The following is a 20,869-nucleotide window of genomic DNA, read 5'->3' as shown; positions in this document are numbered from 1 at the left end:
ACTAATGCAAGAACGCCTTGGTTTAATCACGCTTGTTCTAATGCTGTCCGCAACAAGGAGAGGGCCTATAAAAGGTACCAGAACCAACCCACCACTGAATCACATCTTGCTTATGTTTCTGCCCTGAATCGTGCTGTCTGTTCTTCGCTGTGCTCAAAATAATTTCATCCGTACTAAATACTCTCAACTCTCCAACTCGAATTCTTCCTGCTCCTTCTGGCACCTTGCCAAAAACTTTTCTAACAACTTTACCTCATCATCCTTCCCTCCTCTTTTCTACTCTGATGGTTCTGAAGCTATCTCTTCTACTGATAAAGCAGATCTCTTCGCTCAGACTTTCTCCTCCAATTCCACCTTAGATAATTTCGGTGCTGTTCCTCCATCACTTCCCCCCTCTAACTTCCTTATGGCTAACATTAAAATTTCTTCAGCTGATGTATTCTCTGCCATCACAGGCCTCAGTACTAACAAGGCATATGGGTCTGATGGAGTCCCTCCTGTTGTTCTCAAGAACTGTGCATCTGTGCTTACACCCTGCCTAGGCAAACTCTATCGTCTTTGTCTGTCAACTTGTACCTTTCCTTCGTAATAGAAGTTTGCTCTCATTCAGCCAGTCCCAAAGAAGGGTGACCATTCCCACCCCTCCAACTATCGTCGAATTGCTTTAACATCCTGATCTCAAAAGTTTTTGAGTCAATTCTTAAAAAAAATTTTAAAGCATCTTTCCTATCACAACCTTCTTTCTGATCGTCAGTATGGGTTCCGTCAGAATGCTCCACTGGCGATCTTCTTACCTACCTTTCAGACTCCTGGTCATCCTCCTTTCGGGACTTTGGCGAAAGCTTTGCCATTGCACTTGACATCTCAAAAACTTTCGATCGAGTCTGGCACAAACCTTTAATTTCCAAACTGCCCTCTTACAATTTCAATCCTTCTCTCTGTGCCTTCATCTCTAGCTTCCTTTCTGGTCGTTCTATAGCCGCTGTTGTAGACGGCCATCGTTCTTCTCCTAGATCTATCAACAGTGGTGTTCCTCAGGGCTCTATCCTATCTCAAACTCTCTTCCTTTTTATTCATCGATGACCCTCTAAGCTGTACATCTAACCCTATCCACTTGTACACTGATGACTCCACCCTTCACCTTTCCATTCGGTTCCCGCAACGTCCATCTCAGCAGTTACTTCAACAACTAGGGGTGAGGCTATGGCACACCTAATGTCTGACTTGGCTCGTATCTCTGCCTGGGGTAAAAATAATCTTGTTTTTAATGCTTCAAAAACTCAGTTCTTACACCTATGAACTCGACAAAATCTTCCACTGGTATACCCACTAATGTTTAATAATACTCGGCTTGATCCCGCATCATCGTTGAACATGCTTGAGGTTTCATTCACTCGGGACTTATCTTGGAAAGATCATATTACATCTCTTGTAAAATCTGCTTCCAAGAAATTAGACGTGCTAAGCCGACTCCGTTCCTTTTGTTACCCGTACACAATTTTTGACTCTATACACGGGTTTTATCCGCCCCTGTGTGGAGTTCAACTCGCATGTGTGGGGAGGTTCCCCACATACAGCTCTTCTCAATAGGGTGGAGTCAAAGGCTTTTCGTCTCATTAAGTCTCCTCCTCTTACTGACTCCCTTCAACCTCTGTCTCTTCGCCGCACTGTTGCATCTTTATCTCTTTTCTATCGCTGCTTCAATGGTCGTTGCTCCCCTGAACTGTCTGCATGCATTCCTCCACCTCTACGACGGGCACGTAGCACCCGTCGAGCAGAAAACTCTCATCCCTTTTCTGTTCAACTCTCTAATGCAAGAGTTAACCGTTACTCCCAGTCCTTCATTTATGCAACAGGTCAACTCTGGAACTGTCTCCCTCTGTATTTCCTGCTTCCTATGATCTCCAGTCTTTCAAACGCAGTGTGTCCAGGCATCTCGAAATGAATGGATCTTGAATTTGGCTCTCTCTTGCATTTTGTTCTTCTCTTGGAAGGAACAGTTTTTGTGGGCTCATGGCCTTTGGTTCCTTCTTCCTAGCATAAAAAAAAAAAAAAACTTTGTTTCCTGTCTTACTGATTACTCTGTATGGGCCCTGAAATTTCGGGGATAATTTATTGTCTCTCGTGTGAATGATACCATAGACAATGTCTCCTAAGCTGATAGGTGATTCTTTCGCCTTTTAATTAAATGCCTCCGTCATTTCTTCCTTGGACATAGATATCTGGTTTTTTAATCTTTTGTGTATATCCTGGAATTCACGTAAACGGAGTTTAGGGTAAGCATCGTACTTGTATATGGGCAGATTTTCACCTTCGAATATTTCATACTGCAATTTCTTATCTGTACGGTAGATAATGAAATGTGGTGTGTCTCCTGTAGACTTATTTATAGATCCATTAATTGATGCTTCTACTCTGGGAATCCAATCATCCCAGCTTGCATAATTTTCACCGAGAATGTGTCGTAGTACATCCAATACGTTTTTGTTTTGTCTGTCTACTAACCCATTGGATGCTGGGTGATAAGGCTAAAACGTTAACCTTCTTCATATTGTAATGTTTACATATTTCTTGTAAGATATCAGAATTAAATTCACCTCCATTATCGCTTATTAGTACCTTTCGAGTCGTGAAGCGACATATTACATTATCTATTATTGCTTTTGCTACTGTTTCTGCTGACATATCCTTAATTGGGGCTAAAATTACAAAGCGTGAGAAATGATCTGCTGCTACGAATAGGTATTGGTTATTATTGTATGATAATGGTAACTTGAGTAAGTCAATTGCGACAACGTCCCACAGTTGATGTGGTACAGGGTAGTTACCTATAGGTGCAGGTGTGATCGGGTAGCCTTTGTGTGTTGCACATGATTCGCATCCGTCTATATGAGTGTTTATATCATTTCGTAATGATGGCCAGCAATATAACAGCTGGGCTTGTTTAAATTTCCTGTCTTTTCTCGGATGTCCTGCATGTGGGCTATCGTGTATCGTTCGTAATACTTGCGGTATCATGTCATTAGGGACCACTAATTATTTATTATTTCTTCGGCGTTTCAGTTGTCCTGGGTTGATCCCGTATAAGACATTATTGATTATTGTGAATTGTTCGACTGATATATGTAGCTTGGGTAATTGTATGTCATCTCCATTTTCTAACTTGTATATAACTTTATACCACGTTGGATCAAGTCTCTGTGCTTTCGCGATTTCATCATGGTTTGGGATGTATCCTTCGAGATCTAATGCCGCGACATGAAGTGTATTCTGGTTCCTAAATAGTGCATCGGCTACTAAATTCATTTTGCCTTGTATGTAGTGAATATTTACATTGTAGTTTTCGACTGTACATTTCCATCTTGCTCTCCTCCCAGAGAGTTTTTTTTTTTTTTTTTTTTTTAATATACCCACTAAGGGTTTATGGTCGGTGAATAAGTGAGTTTCGTAACCATATACCAAATCTCGAAACTCTTGTAATGCAAATACCACTACAAGTGCCTCTAAGTCTGTAATGCAATAATTTTTTTCTGCACCTTTTATTTGTCTGCTGGCGAATGCAATTGGTTGATTCTTTCCTCTCTTAGCTTCTTCCATTAACACAGCCTCCAATGCTTTAACAGATGCGTCTGTGCAAATTATAAATGGTTTTGTGAAATCAGGATAGGCCAAGCATGGTGCATTTGTGAGTTTATCTTTTAATTCCTTAAATGCTTGTTTCTTCTCCCCATTGGAATATAGCATCTTTTTTGAGTAGTTAGAACAGAGGAAAAGCTATATGAGAGAATTGTTGTATAAAGGCCCTATAATATCCTGCTAGACCTAAAAATTGTCTACTTCGTCTATAGTAGCTGGTTCAGGGAAGTCTTTCACTGCTTGTATTTTATCATCGGATGTGTGTATGTCTTTTGCATTCAGTTTGCGGCCTAAGAATTTTATTTCCTTAAAGCAAAATTTACATTTAGACAACTGAATTTTTAAACCAGCATCACCAACCTTTTGTATGAGTTGGTCTAATTTCTGGAGATGTTCTTTTATATCATTAGCTACGATAATTATATCATCAAGATAGATGAATATTCCTTATCCTACAATTCCGGACAATGCGTAATTCATCAAGCGTTGAAAAGTGCCTGGTGCTGTCTTCAGTCCCACTGGCATTCTTTTGTATTGATAATGTCCTGCATTTGTGGAAAAGGCAGTGTATTTACGTGATTCCTCATCTAATGGTATTTGGTAGTATCCATTAAGCAAATCGATTGTGGAAAATACATTATTTTCTGGTCCAGTATTTTGCAGGACGTCGCTTAGCAATGGCATTGGAAACCGGCCTGGGACTGTGTGATTATTTAGTGTACGGTAATCTACTACCGCACACATTTCTCCATTTCGTTTGAGCACGAAAATTAATGGGGCATTCCACGGGGGGACTGATGGTTCAATAATTCCAAGTTTTAACATTTCATCGACATACTGGTTTGCCAGTGTACGATGAGATTGTGGGATTCTATAGGCAGGTACGAAAATCGGTTGTGTGTCTGGGTGCATGTTAATCTTGTGATTAATCAGGTTAGTACACCTAATTGTTCTCCAGGTAATGCTACGGTCTCCCTATGTTTTTCCAATAAAGTTAACAAATCAGTTTCATCATCAAATTCACCTGAGTGAATCAAATTCTCTTTTATGCTTTCTCTATCCGTAGATTTTATCTCACTTGTCATCCCAGCTAAAATTATTTCCATCACGGGGGCGGGACATTTTTCAGTATTAACTATACAAGTTCCCTTTTCAACTGCACTTCCCCATTCATGTGATTACTTAGGAGGACCTGAGTTTGCCCACCGTTATTCATCTGACATAATGCGTTTTCTACTGACAATTCATTCATCATCATCATCATCATCATCATCATCCGGACCTCCTTTCCCACTCTAGGGCAGGGTGAGGAGTAGCAATGTCCAGACAGCACAAACTTGCCCAAGCCAAATAGGCCACACTTCCATTCACTCATCATTCAAGCCCCCGGAATCCTAGCTTTACCGGATACGCCAAAAAAAATATTCACCACATTCTGCAGCTTCGCACAAACGTATCCGATTGAGTCAGTCAGGACACTGCCATGCTCAAAAGGGGTGCCAAAATCCCTGATCATGCATTTCTCCTGACAACATTCATCCAGCCAGCTCGATCTCTTGTCAGTTCCCTAGCCTCACCGACCTCCAAACCTCTCTTCCTCAAACACTCATCCACCATATCTCTCCACCTTCTCCTTGGCCTACCTTGCCTTCTCCCTCCTTCAAATTCGCTCAGGTATACTCTTTTCACTACTCTGTTGTTATCCATTCTTTCCACATGATCATGCCATCTCATGACACTCTCTTTGATTCTGGTGTCCACCGACTACTTCACCCCACACCCTTCACGGATCACACTATTTCGTATCCTATCCACCCTCTGTACTCCACATACATTCCTCAACAGTCACATCTCCACTGCTTTTACTCTTGACTTTTCATTTCCATGCCACACCATAGTCTCACACCCATATGTTAGACTTGGCACTAACACTTCCTCATGTAAGCCTCGTGCAGCTGCAACACTCAAGCCTCTGTTTCTTATCAAGGTCTTCATTGCACCAGCTACTTTTCTTCCTTGTATCACTCTACTTTCAACTTCTTTTGCACATTTTCCTCTCTTTTCTATCACTGTACCCAAGTATTTGAACTCTCTCACCAATTCCAGTCTCTCTCCATTCACTGTGACATCACACTGGGATTCCCCTTCTCTCTCAAATACCATCACTTTCCTCTTCTCTTCATTTACTCTCAAGGCACGACGCTCACAGAAATCGGCAAAATTCTGCACTAGTCTGCCAAGTTCCTGTCCTGTACTTGCAAGCAGTACTGCATCATCAGCATACAACAAATTTGAGATATTCCATCCATCACCATTCATTACCAACGCCATCCCTCTCTCCAGTACTCGTGTTTTCACATATCTCATCACCCCATCCATTTATACATTGAACAACCATGGGGACATCGTACAACGTTGTCGCACGTCCACACCAATCGTGAATCATTCACTAAGATGCCCATTAACCCTTTCAATTTACATAATTCTTACAAGAAAAGACCAGTACTATTCTTCAGTTTCCTCTTTATGGTAACTTTCATGTAGGAGTTAGGAGGGATAACTAAATCTTTTTTTTTTACGTGAGGAAGAAGGAACCAAAGGCAACGAGCCCACAAAACTGTTCCTTCCAAGAGAAAAACAAAATACAAGAGAGAGCCAAATTCAAGATCCATTCATTTCGAGATGCCTGGACACACTGCTTTTGAAAGACTGGAGATCATAGGAAGCAGGAAATACAGACAGAGGGAGACAGTTCCAGAGTTGACCTGTTGCATGAATGAAGGACTGGGAGTAACGGTTAACTCTTGCATTACAGAGTTGGACAGAAAAGGGATGAGGGTTTGCTGCTTGACGGGTACAACGTGCCCGTCATAGAGGTGGAGGAATCCATGCAGACAGTTCAGGGGAGCAACGACCATTGAAGTAGCGATAGAAAAGAGATAAAGATGCAACAGTGTGGCGAAGAGACAGAGGTTGAATGGAGTCAGTAAGAGGGGGAGAGTTAATGAGACGAAAAGCCTTTGACTCCACCCTATTGAGAAGAGCTGTATGTGGGGAGCCTCCCCACACATGCGAGTGTAACTCCATGCAGGGGCGGATAAAACCCCTGTATAGAGTCAATAATTCTGCAGGGGTAAAGAAGGAATGGAGTCGGCTTAGCACACCCAATCTCTTGGAAGCAGATTTTACAAGTGATGTAATATGATCTTTCCAAGATAAGTCCCGAGCAAATGAAACCCCAAGCATGTTCAACAATGATGCAGGATTAAGCAGAATATTATTAAACATTAGTGGGTATACCAGTAGAAGATTTTGTCGGGTTGATAGGTGCAAAAACTGAGTCTTTGATGCATTAAAAACAACCAGATTATTTTTACCCCAGGCAGAGATACGAGCCAAGTCAGACATTAGGTGTGCCTTAGCCTCATCCCTTGTTTGTTAAAGTAACTGCTGAGATGGACGTTGTGCGAATCGAATGAAAAGGTGAAGGGTGGAGTCATCAGCGTATGAGTGGATAGGGTTAGATGTACAGCTTAGAAGGTCATTGATGAATAAAAGGAAGAGAGTTGGTGATAGGACGGAGCCCTGAGGAACACCACTGTTAATAGATCTAGGAGAAGAACGATGGCCGTCTACAACAGCGACTATAGAACGACCAGAAAGGAAGCTAGAGATGAAGGCACAGAGAGAAGAATAGAAACTGTAAGAGGGCAGTTTGGAAATTAAAGATTTATGCCAGACTCGATCGAAAGCCTTTGAGATGTCAAGTGCAATGGCAAAGCTTTCGCCAAAGTCCCGAAAGGAGGATGACCAGGAGTCTGAAAGGTAGGTGAGAAGATTGCCTGCAGAGCATCCCTGACGGAACCCATACTGACAATCAGAAAGAAGGTTGTGATAGGAACGATGCTTTAATTTTTTTCTATTAAAAAGAGACTCGAAAACTTTTGAGATACAGGATGTTAAAGCAATTGGATGATAGAGGGTTGGGAATGGTCACCCTTCTTTGGGACTGGCTGAATGAGAGCAAACTTCCAGCAAGAAGGAAAGGTACAGGTTGACAGACAAAGGCGAAAGAGTTTGCCTAGGCGGGGTGTAAGCACAGAAGCACAGTTCTTGAGAACAACAGGAGGGACTCCATCAGGCCCATATGCTTTGTTAGTATTGAGGCCTGTGATGGCAGAAAATACATCAGCTGAAGAAATTTTAATATTAGCCATGAGGAAGTCAGAGGGGGGGAAAGTGATGGAGGAACAGCTCTGGAATCATCTAAGGTGGAATTGGAGGAGAAAGTCTGAGCGAAGAGATCTGCTTTATCAGTAGAAGAAATAGCTACAGAGCCATCAGAGTAGAAAAGAGGAGGGAAGGATGATGAGGTAAAGTTGTTAGAAAGGTTTTTGGCAAGGTGCCAGAAGGAGAGGGAAGAATTCGAGTCAGAGAGTTGAGAGCATTTTGTACAGATGAAATTATTTTGAGCACAGCGAGAACAGACTTAGCATGATTCCAGGCAGAAATGTATAAAAAGATGTGATTCAGGGGTGGGTTGATTCCGGTACCTTTTATAGGACCTCTCCTTGTTGCGGACAGCATTAGAACAAGCGTGATTAAACCAAGGCTTTCGTGCATTAGTCAAAGGATATGAGAAAGGAATGTATGCTTCCATGCCCGAGAGAATAACCTCCATAATGCACAAGGCACACCCAGATGGCTCCCGGCCATCGAAACAATAATCATTCCAGGGAAAATCAAAGAAGTACTGCCTGAGGGCCTCACAATCCGCAGCTCCAAAGTGCCACAGACAACTTTTCTTTGAAGGGTCCGCAGGCCGTATCAGAGCGATAGGACAGGTTAAGGTGATAAGGTTGTGATTGGAGGAGCCCAACAGAGAGGAAAAATTAACAGTGTAAGCAGAAGGATTAGTCGTAAGGAAGAGGTCAAGTATGTTGGAGCTCTCTCCAAGGCGGTCAGGGATACGAGTTGGGTGCTGTACAAGCTGCTCTAGGTCATTAAGGATAGAAAAGGTGTAGGCTTGTTCACCAGGTGGATCAGTGAAAGGAGAGGAGAGCCAAAGGTGGTGGTGAACATTGAAATCTCCTAGAATGGAGACTTCAGAGAAAGGAGAAATGGATAGAATGTGTTCCATCGTAGAAGTAAGATAGTCAAAGAATTTTTGATAGTCAGTAAAATTAGGAGATCAGTAAACAGCGCAGATATATTTAGTCAGAGAATGACAAGAAAGCCGAAGCCAGAGTGTAGAGAATTCAGAAGAATAGAGTTCAGGAACACGAGAGCAAGATAACTTGTTGCGTATATATACACAACAGCCACCTTTGGCTTTGAAATTAGTACAGAGAAAGTAGGAGGATACAGACAAGGGTCTGCTGTCAGTTGCCTCAGACAGATGAGTCTCAGATAAAGAAGGTGAGGTTTAGAGAAGGAGAGGTGGTGCTCAACAGAGCGAAAGTTAGAGGAAAGGCCACAAATGTTGCAGAAATGAAGAAGAAGAGAGTCAGACAGTGGTTCCAGGCATCTTGAGTCGTCACCGGGAGAGGAGCAGAAGGTGGGGGCATTTATGGTCCACCCCCCCGGGGACTCCGAGGCTACATTATTCAACGCCATTTTTAAAATTTTGAAAAGGAAGTGTGGTGTGTACTGTGCATGTAGTTTGGTGTTGATAGTTAGAGAAACTTGTATTGGAGAGCATGCTGGCCTACTCTCTGTGTTACTGAGACACTGAAAAAGTTCAGCAAAGGGGGATGGTCGGGACCTAGTCCCGAGGGCTGATGAAACGGGAGCTCCAGCTCTCCCTGTCATCAGCTTTCCATCCACCTTGGGTGTACTGTCCTGCTCGACTGGTGCTACAGTCATATCATTGGTGATATGGGCGGGAAAAACTGATGGGTCAGTATTGTTACCTGGGTTTCTAGTCCTGGAGGCTGAGGGAGGTGGTGTGAGTGGATCTATACACTCATCAGTTTGTGTATGTTAGTTTAGGCTTTTAAAATTTCCAATTCTTTTTGGTTCTGGTTTACTAAACGGTGAGGACTCTGATGGTAATTCTTCTGACTTCATTATCAAAGTCTATTTCATTCATTTGTGGGAGTAAAGTTATTTTCTCTGTTCTCATGGATCTTAAGCCCAGTAACATATTAGTTTTGACTGCTAAGTTTTCGACAATATAGAAAAATGCAGAAATTGGTCTTGTTGTCTCTGTGAAACTGATGTTTAACCGTATCATGCCTTTTACTGTAATTTGTTTGCCATCTACTGTATATAAGTCTAAATCAGATTCTTCCAGAAAATTTATCTATCTATCTATTGCCAGACGCCTCAATCCCGTTTGGAGTGGCCACAAAAAAATCGTCTCCAAGTCGCCCTGTCCCCCGCCATCTCACTGCCCAGCTCCCAACTCACACCCCCCTCTCTCATATACCTCTCCACCCCATCCCTCCATCTCATCCTCGGCCTCCCCCTCCCTCTTCTCCCCTCCACCTCACTCACATACACTCTCTTCGTCAGTCTTTCACCCTCCATCCTCTCCACATGGCCAAACCACCTCAGTGTGTTCCTCATAATGCTTCCTATCACATCCACATCCACACCACAACGCTCCTTTATATCCTCATTCGGCAGCCTGTCTCTCCATGTGACTCCACAGGCTCCTCTTAAGTAACTCATTTCCACTGCTCTCACTCTTGACTTGTGTCCTTCCAACAACGTCCAAGCTTCACTTCCGTACGTTAGAGTTGGTATCACAATACTGTCATGTAGTAACTTTTTCACTTCCAGGCTCACTTCCCTGTTTCTTATCACTGCTTTCAAAGAACCAGCAACCTTTCTTCCCTGCTGTACCCTTTCACGCACTTCATCCTCCAAACCTCCATCCTTACTCATCACACTACCCAAGTACTTAAACGTACTCACATTTGCAATTCCTCACCATCCAACCTCGCTGTACATTCACTGACTTCACCTCTCTCAAAGACCATCACTTTACTCTTCCCTACATTCACCTTTAGATTCCGTTTCTTACACACTCTCCCAAACTCATCCACCAAGCCTTGCAGCTCCCCTTCGTCTTCACTTAATAACACAGTATCATCTGCAAACAACAGTATAGGGAGTTTCCAAACACTATCCTCTTATTTCTAAAAATTCTGTCTAATTCTTCTTGTGTTATTAAATTCACTGGAGAGCCTGTGTCTAAGAACAAAGAAACGTTTTGACCCTCACATACAGCTGGTATCAAGATACACTCACTTCCCAACATGCCTCCTATGTGACCTTTAGATTTGCTTTCCTTTACGGTTGATCGTTTTTTGTTGTGACTTTGCCTTCCCCCGATTTGAATATGGAAACTATTTTTTCTACTGTCTTACAATTGCTGGTTCAATGACCTTGGGACCGGTGATGCCTACAGTATGGATCACACCCTTGCGCCTTTTGTTTATCTTCTTTTGCTTTGATAAAGCAGTCATTCTTTGTGTGTCTTGGGTTCGCACAATAATAACATAGAGTGGACCTATCTCCCTAATGTGATCCTCGAGATGACTCCCCATATTTAGTGGTATCTGTAGAGCGGCTATTGCTCGGATTGCGCGCAGACTCATGTGACTGCCTGTGGTTTGGTGAGTGAGAACACTGCCTCGAAATGTGTAGTTGTTTGTTCTGTCTGTTTTCGGGTCACGATCAATTTTGTTCTTTGTTTTGGGTGATTGTAGCTATTACTGTGTCTGTCATTCTAATTCTAGGAGAAATTGACTGTGTTTCAGTCACCCCTGCTTTGCTACAATTCATCTCTACCTCTTTCATAAAATCTAGGAAGCACATTCCTGGTGTGTAAGGAATCGTCTTAGCTATTTAGAGGATCCTATCAGGTAATTTACGCAAGGCAGCTACATAATCAATGATGTCTACGACAAGCTCTGGTGACATCTTTCCGTCTCCTGTTTTCAGTTTGAGTTTTCTAAAGTAGCTAATAATGTTCTTTTAATCGTAGAGACATCTGCTTTTATTTCACTGAGCACATGATTTGTACTGTGCTCCCTTACAAGATCCATAATCTTATGTAATTCTGGGATTATGCTTGGCAAAAAGTTTATACCTCTAGAGAATTTCTTCAGGAATTCTGTTTTAAACTCATCATATGTCAGCTCTAAGAAGCTTATCTGACCTGAGCAAATCACCTGCCGAGCATCTCTCCTGATTGATCCAGGAGGAAAATATTGCTACTTTCTCCTGTTCATCCGTTACGTGTCTCTTAACAAATAATTGTTCACATTGACTGATGAGAGACCTCACATCAATGCGGTCTTTATCTGTTCCTGAGAATTTTGGGATGTTTTTATCCTCATGATAAATGTAAGTATGAGGTGGGGATGTTTGATTTGTGGCATTGCCTGCGTTATTCATTTTGGTTGGTTGTTTTGTTAGGTTCACTTGGAGTTGTGTATCGTTGTGTGAAGGAATAGTGGAGTAAGTTTTACCCGAGTGATGAACTCTGTTAAGTAAATTTTCATAGATATGCAAGTCAGAGACAAAGTCCTCACTTGCTACATCAGAGGGAGTTTCCCAATAATCATCATTATCATCTAGAAATGATGCATTTGTTTCTTTATCTTTAGTTTGTGGAGAATTTTGTAGGGTGGGTGTGTCGTCCTCTTGTTATCCTAACTGTGGATCTTCAGTGGCCTCTAACTGTTTATCATCTGTCACTAACACGGGTGGTGACGAAAATATCCCGGTCATATCACTCAACTAAAATGAACTCATGTTGCTAGGATATGGTGTTGTGAAACACTTCTCTTATTTATGTCTTAACTAAGTAGATGAGTAAATGAGTTGTAATAAATGAAAGATATTAAGTATGTAAAAATAAGAAGGAAGTGATTGTAGCTAATTTAAAGCACTGGGAAGAAATAAGTAAAGTATAATCACACCCACTTGATACAGATGATGTCACTCGGAGGGGCTTGTTGATAGAAGATCTCACTCTCGGTAATTCTAGGGCTGTGTTGATAAATGATATTACTCCAGGAATTTTCAGGGCTTGGTGATCTCAGTGTTTATTGTTGTGCACAACAGTTTTAGTCATAGTCGAACCTCACCATACACATCGAATTTCCACTCAATAGCTGTTGGAAATAAATGAGTACGAGTAGGAATGTGTGAATAAGGATGTGTAATGAGCAGCGAGTGAGAGGTGCGTGGTGTCAGACACACGTTGATTGACGTGGCGTCGTCTCAGCAAACACGCACAGTGACGTCGACTTCCCACTCTCTGGTAACTGTGGTGAGTAAATGAGTAGCAGTGAGTAATCTGAGTGAAGAAAGGTGAGTATGATGAGTTGTGAATGTGGGCTTTGGTATTTGCTGCTGTCTTCTTGACTTCTGCACTCCTGCGTCAGCTTGGTGGAGGTAGGGGGCGGTTGGAGAGAGTGGTGGGGGTCCTGTGGTTGTTGCTGTGTACTTGCTTTTCTATTGCTTGTTTTGTTATTCCTCACTCGTAACTCGTCCTTCTTATTGTATAGTCGATTGTGTTTAATTGATTGTAGAAGTGATGGTTTGTAGGCGTCGGGTCGTTCGTTACTGCCACCAAATATGAAATGTGGTATCTTGAGATTGATTTTAGTTATCGCGTAGTCGAAGACAGGAGAAGTTAAAGATGGATACAGGGTCTTGACTGTAGTTTATTATCTTCGAGGAAAAGTGTTAGTTGAGAAGTGTATGTATTGCACAGGAACTTAATTTACTAGCTAAGTTCTCGCTGGACCCCTCTTCTCTCTTTCTCTCTCCACAACTTCTCGGTTCTGTGGCTAGCCCCTTTCTGACTCTCTAATCCCTTCCTTCTTGTACAGGAGAGCTAGTGTCACGTGTACTGTACATGTGGGATTGTTCTAGAATCTTGTGTGTGTCTGTGTATATGTAGCGTTTCCGGTGACACAGTGCACATCTGGCATTCCTTTACAGAAATGCGGACACATTTCCTTTCCCACCGAAATCGCCAACACATTTCCTTTGGTTAACTCTTGCTGACATATTTCCTATTCCCACATCTTGACTGGTGTTCCTGTCTATTACATTGTCTATTATGAATTGTATTATGATAATGTAGATTCCTACATCTTTAATGCTATGAGTTGTATTATTATTATAATATGGAGTCCTAACATATATTACAGTGTCATCTGTGGTGTGTGTGTGTGTGTGTGTGTGTGTGTGTGTGTGTGTGTGTGTGTGTGTTTCTACCTACATGTTATTATTTGCCATACTTCTACACAGCCTGGCTCTGGTGGTGGTATGTACTCGTATGCAAGTGATTTTTGCATTATTAGCGGCAATACTTGTGAGATTTACTCTTTATATGATTGGGCAGTAGGTAGGCAAATGACGACTATGTGTATAATGCTTGTGATATACTTGTACAGTGTGATTAATAGCTGATGTGCCCAGGAGTATGAAGTTAGTGCTCTAAGGATAATGCTGTGAGCAAGAAGTATATGGTAGGCTTCCCACGTCACATGTGCACAAAGCCCAATTATGAAATACAAGTTTTGCAGGAATACTAATATTATTATTGAGAATTGGGGACACTTATATTGTGAGTGTGGGGCGCATTGCACATGTGGTGGTGGCTGCCGGGTGGCTGGTGATCTGCATGATACTGTCAGCCGTTCTGTTAATCCACAGGTCAGCACCTCTTCTGTAACAGTTCCAGCACACAACTCCTCACCCTCACTCCCTCTCACACTAGGACATTTATCTTTTTTTTTTTTTTTTAATTGTCAAATAAACTATAACTTTTCTTCCATATATGAGTCAAGGCCCACTTTATGAAGTACTGGGTATAAATATCTAAGGACCCACGATAATTTTTACTGTGATTATGAGACGAAAATACTGAACGCCAAAGGCATAACTCTCTTCTCTCCACCACCTAAGAGGAAACTATTACTACCACCACCACTACCATTACAATAGTCGTAGTAGTAGTAGTAGTAGTAGTAGCAGTAGTAGTAGTAGCACATAAGAACATAAGAAGAGAGGATAACTGCAGTAGGCCGGTTGGTCCATGATAGGCAGCTCCTAGAAGAGTAACTGAACTACTAGAATGGGATAAGGATAGCAAAGAAGAAGGCTCTCCCCCGCCCTCCAAACCCTCCAGCCGAAGCTGGCAGGAAAAAGTCTGAACGGACACCACGCAGTATAGAAAAACTGGCGTGGACATATTATAGGAGAGTGTGAAAGGAGAATAGAGACTATCGTAGAGTAACCTGAAAAGGAAAAATTATGAATTAGTATTGGTTATAGGATATTTTTTTTCTATATCCACCCCTTATCTGTCATATGCTTATCTAGCCAATGCTTGAAACGCTCAATGGAAGAGGCAGCAACTACTTTACTAGGTAGCTTATTCCATTCGTCTACTACTCTATTACCAAACCAATTTCTACCTATTTCCTTATTGAAACGGAATTTTTCTAGTTTGAAACCATTACTTCTAGTTCTATCCTGTATACTCACTTTAAGTACCTTGCTAATATCTTCCATATTTATACCTTTCATTCACTTAAATACCTCAATTAAATCTCCCCTTACTCTACGCCTCTCTAGCGAATGAAGACTTAGTCTTTTCAGTCTGTCTTCATATGACAGGTTCCGAAAGTCATGTATCATTTTTGTCATTCTTCTCTGTACATTCTCTAACGAGTTAATATCCATTCTATAGTAAGGACACCAAAATTGTACTGCGTGGTCTAAAATGTGGCCTTACTAATGCTAGATAAAGTTGCAGTATTACTTTTGATGACCTATTGCTTACGCTTCTCGAAATAAATCCTAAAACCCTATTTGCTTTAATTCTCGCATTAATACACTGTTGCCTTGGTTTAAGGTCGTTACTAACCATAACTCCTAGATCCCTCTCGCATTCCGATTTGCTAATTTCTTTGTTATCTAAGCTGTATTTAGCGTCTCCAATGGTCTTGCCTACGTTAAGTACTTTACATTTTTCAATGTTAAATTCCATTTGCCAAGTTTTAGACCATTTGGACAATGTATCGAGGTCTTTTTGTAAGTTATGGCAATCGTCAGTCGAGTTAATGATACGCCATATTTTTGTATCGTCGGCAAATTTGCTGATGCTGCTATTGACTCTTAAGTCTAGATCATTTATATATATAATAAATAATAAGGGACCGAGTACTGAACCCTGTGGTACACCGTTAGTTACTAATCCCCAATCCGATTTAGTTCCATTTATTAATACTCTCTCCTTTCGTCCTTTCAGCCAAGATTCTATCCATTTTAAGATATCGCCGTCTACAGTATACCGTGTGCTCGAACCTTTCTAACTAACCTTTTGTGTGGGACCCTATCAAAAGCTTTACTAAAGTCCAGATAAATAACATCGTAAGCTTTATCGCTATCTACTGCCTCATAGACCTCCGAGTAGAATGACAAGTTTGTGAGGCAGGATCGTCCTTGCCTGAATCCGTGTTGACTTTCGTTAATAAGATTAAATCTTTCTAAGTGTTCTCTAATCATATTTGCCAAAACGGACTCTAACATTTTTCCTACTATTGACGTTAGACTTATCGGACGATAATTCGATGCAGCTGATTTATCACCCTTTTTAAAGATGGGCACTACGTTTGCGGTCTTCCACGCCTCTGGAACTTCTCCTGAAATTAAAGTCATTAAATAACGTCAAAAGTAGCTGACATAATTCTTCTTTGGTTTCTTTTATAATTTTTGCATATATATCGTCCGGACCTGGCGATCTTTCAATACGTCCTCCTCACTAATGGTTATATTACTAAGAATATTTTCCGTATTCTCATCGTAAATGTTTGCTGCTTGAGGGACCAGGTCTAGATTTTCCTAGGTAAATACTGATATGAAAAAAATATTTAGGATGGAGCACATTTCTTTATCTTCACTGGTAATGTCACCTGATTCTGTTCTGAGTGGTCCTATCCTATCTTTATTTTTCGTACGGTACATTTGATAAAAACCCTTGGGATTTTCTTTCGATTCACTAGCAACCTTAATTTCATAACCTCTCTTTGTTTTTCGTATTTCCCTCTTTACCTCTCTATTTAAAATAGCGTACCCGTTACGTAAGTGTTCCTCTCCACGTTTTATTTTTCTATATATTCCTTTCCTTTGGCCTATGAGATATTTTAATCTGTTGTTTAACCATCTTGGTTCTGAATTTTTCGTTCTAAACTGTTTTGAAGGGATATATCTATCTTGGTCTCCGTGTATTATATTTACTAACTCGTTATATTTCTCACTGGTCGAACGTCTGCTTGGTACTGGACCTGAGTTAATCCTCGTCACCTGGACTACACTCCCATCTATGACCTCACCCTCCACAGACATCTGGCGCACATTCCCACGTGTTTCCTCTCCCTCACGTATGACCTGGGGTTCCTCACTGACCTTGCACTCCCTAAAATAGATATTCTCCCTACGGAATACCGTTCTAAAATAAGTTCTTAAGCCATCGAAATCTCTTAGACGAAAATTAGGAACGGTGGAGTTATTTTTAGTGGAACAGACATCCCAAATACATTTGAACTTAATTTCTTCATGATCGCTATTACCAAGTCGTCCATCAACCTCTATATCACTAATGACATTTTCTTTATTAGCTAAAACCAAATCTAGTATATTATTACCTCTGGTGGGCTCCCTGATATACTGATAAAGGAAATTATCCTGTACTACCTCTAGAAATTCCTTTGATCTGCATCCCGGGGCCCCCTGTCTGATTTCTCCAATCTATCCTTGGCAGATTAAGGTCCCCTACAATTATGCCTAAGCTGGACTCTGATGCTTTCCTAATTTCCTCCCAAAGGTATTTGCTATCTGCTCTACTTAACTCTGGAGATCTATAAATAGCTCCTGAGACTAATTTCTCCCTATTGTTACTAATTTCAACCCAGACACTTTCTGTGTCCCTTTTTAATTTAATGTCTGCTTTATTGTAACAGTTTAATGAATCCTTTACATAAATAGCTACCCTACCCCCCTTTCTTCCCAGACAGTTTGACACAAAAATATTATAATCCTTTATCTGACATTCTGCTAAAAATTCTCGAGTGTCTGTATTTATCCAAGTTTCACTAATAATGGCAATGTATATTTTCTCTGTACAGATTAAAGCCCTCAGTTCATCCATTTTATTACGTAAACTCCGGCTGTTTGTGTAGTACACGTTCAGATTATTGCGAGTAGTTATGCCTCTACCTTGGGATTTACTGTTTTTTTATTTCATTACTAACTGGGAAGCTCTTTACTTAACTAATATAACTATTTTTTGTACTATCACTTATCGCCCTTCTATCATCGCTTGTTCTGTCCTCTATCATCGCCTGCTCAATTTGAGGTGCCTGAGTGGATGTATCTATACTAATGGTTAAACTTTTGTTCTTACTTTTGCAAGTCTTGATACATCTATCCAAACATGGTAATAATGATTTCTGAGTGCAGTTATTGTAACTTCCTGTACATCTACTTCTTAACCTCGAAAAAAAAAACTCTAACTCCCTATCTATCATTCCAGCTAAAACAGTAACTCCTTGCCTGTTGAGTCCCATCCCAGCTATACACAAGGCACTCCGTCCATAAAACCGGTCCCAGCTGTCTATGAAAGGTATTGCATTAACTTTGCAATATCTTTCAAGGCGTCAATTAAAACCTATTGCCCTGCTCAACCACTCTCTCCCAACCCACCACCTGGGTAAAACACCGAACACTACAGAGGTTCCTCCCCTCTCCCTAACCTTCTCTAACATCAACTTATACTCCTGCCACAGTACGTCACTCTTACGGCTACTAATATCATTGCCTCCTACACTGAGGCACACAGTGGGTTTGTCACCACTATCCTTCACGATATTTGAAATTTTCTCTATCACATTAGCCACCCTGGCCCCTGGAAGACACATGTTTAGTGAGTGGAGTATACATGGCTCTGTTAAGATATCTCACATGGGAGTCTCCAACAACGGCAATATTTTTCTTACCTTTCTTGTTCTGATTATACATACCTGTACGGGAAGTTGTCTCACCGTCCATCTCCTCTACTTCCCTCTGCTTTCCCTTCACATTCGTCTCGTAGTGAGTCGAAGACATTAGTTGTCTTTTAATTTCCGCTTGCTTCTTAAGAGTGAACTTCGTTGCACCCTTATGAACAAGTGTCCAACCTTCAGCCTTTTTCTCTCTCCCCTCCAACATCTCCTCCAACAATTCCCTCATTTGTGACTTCTTCTGCATGAGAATTTGTACCTCTTGCTTCAGTTCGAGAAGTTCTTCCTTTAATTCAAGGTAGTCCTTTTCAATACCTGCAGTGGAGACACAGATCTCTGCCGAGGAAGCCATCACGCACAAATTCACACAAGGTAGTGCAGCACTATCACGGGTCACTATGGGTCACTACTACACACTAGCACAACACTTTCAAGGATCACTAGCATAGCACTATCACAGATCACTACAACACACTAACACAACCACTATCACTGATTACTAAAACACACTAGCAAAACATCACAAGTCACTAGCACGTCTGAGCAGACTGACCTCACGAGAGAGTAGTAGTAGTAGTACTAGTATTAGTATTAGTGGTTGCTGTTGTTGTTGTTGTTGTGGTGGTGGTGGTGGTGGTAGAGGTGGCGATGATGATATATGATTAATCATAATAGTAATAATAATAATGATGATAATAATAATGTTAATAATAATAAATAATAATAATAATAATAATAATAATAATAATAATAATAATAATAATAATAATAAATAAATAAATAAAATTGGTAATAACAATACATTTTTAAACGAGTGACGAAAGCGGACTCTGGGATATGAATGGAAAATGATTATGATGATGAAATTACCAGCGGGATGTGTGAAAATCATTATGATAATGTTTGTTTCCCTATGTGTTAAGGGTGGCGAGGATGAGAGAGTCAGGATTGGTGAGTGGATACACGGACAGTCTCACTTCCAATGCCACCACGTGTCTGGTGCCCCCCGGGAAAGAGGACGGAGTAACCACCCTTATGCTCTCTCTGGCTGACCTGGTTGGCATTTATCTCATCTTGGCTGGTGGTGAGCACCGATTTGCCTGCCTGTTTGTAGTATTTTGCACTGTCACCAACGACTTCATCCTTTCTCCATAACATCTCGCACTGATATCAACTACTTCATCCTGTATATCACTTCATAATAACAGTAAATGCCTCATCCTAGCTGCTGGTGATGTTCTGTTTGTACGTCTGTTTGTAGCACCTCACACTGACCTCATATATGGTAGCCTACACACGATCAAAAATTAAAGATGAACGTTTTGGGGAAAACAATTTGACACGACAAAATTGGTAAATGATGAGTACTGCAAATGCCCGTTGGTCCAACCCAAAATTTTAACCCCTCCTCCCAGTCCTCCTTTTACTGATATGCTACTGTATATATGGCTTACTATATCCAGTAGTAAGAATTATTATTTTGATCACATTTAAATGTTGTAGCCCTCATTCTTAAGGGTACTAGCAGCTTTGCGTAGGGCATAAGACACATTTATAACGAATGGTATGGCTTCATATAAATGTTGTAGCCCTCATTCTGAAGGGTATTAGTGGCTTCACGTATCGCTTGAGAAACATTTCTAATAAACTAGCAGGGGTACCCGGCGTTGCCCGGACCAAAAAAAAAAAGGCGAACGTTTTACCGGTGACCTCAAAACAACCAGATCTGAATTTTAACCCACATGAAACCATCCTCGGGTCTCCCTGATTCAGAATATATATGGGTCTGGAGGTCTCTGGCCATTGGTTTGGGCGTGATTGAATGACAAACAAACAAATAAACAACGCGGCTCTTTTATATAGACGAGCAGGGGTACCCAGCGTTGCCTGGCCAAAAAGGAGAACACTCTAATCATATTTGTTCTAGTTCAGTCTTTTCACTTCAGAAAGACCATGTACAGTTGGCCGCACTCCCGAGTTCCCTGAACTTCACCCATAGTCAGCGATGTGGCACTGCTGTATTTGTTTGGATCTTTGGACACGTACCACAGCAGTATGAAGAGCTGGGACCTCACAATAGTGAATTGGCACAGACAGTGAGTAACGGAATTTACCTCTCAGCGTCTGTACATTGTCGAACCTATGCATCAATTAAATAGTGATAAGGATTAGGATATAACTGGACCCTGTATCGGGTG

The 20,869-nt window shown here is 41.2% G+C and overlaps 1 protein-coding gene across 1 annotated transcript in view; it reads left to right on the top strand.

The window, feature by feature from the left end:
- Nucleotides 1-20,869, top strand: part of LOC145397596 (putative glutamate receptor) — a 561,045-nt gene that overhangs the window by 529,477 nt on the left and 10,699 nt on the right. The window contains exon 9 of the mRNA XM_080270640.1: nt 19,595-19,755. Coding sequence (XP_080126766.1) covers nt 19,595-19,755 — 161 coding nt within the window. The remainder of the gene's footprint in view (nt 1-19,594; nt 19,756-20,869) is intronic.

This window comes from Coenobita brevimanus, chromosome 42 (assembly GCF_032717465.1).
Source record: "Coenobita brevimanus isolate Jiangsu-jjx chromosome 42, ASM3271746v2, whole genome shotgun sequence".
Classification (NCBI taxonomy): domain Eukaryota; kingdom Metazoa; phylum Arthropoda; class Malacostraca; order Decapoda; family Coenobitidae; genus Coenobita; species Coenobita brevimanus.
The sequence above is the reverse complement of the archived record's forward strand: the minus strand, read 5'-3'. Positions and strand labels throughout refer to the sequence as shown.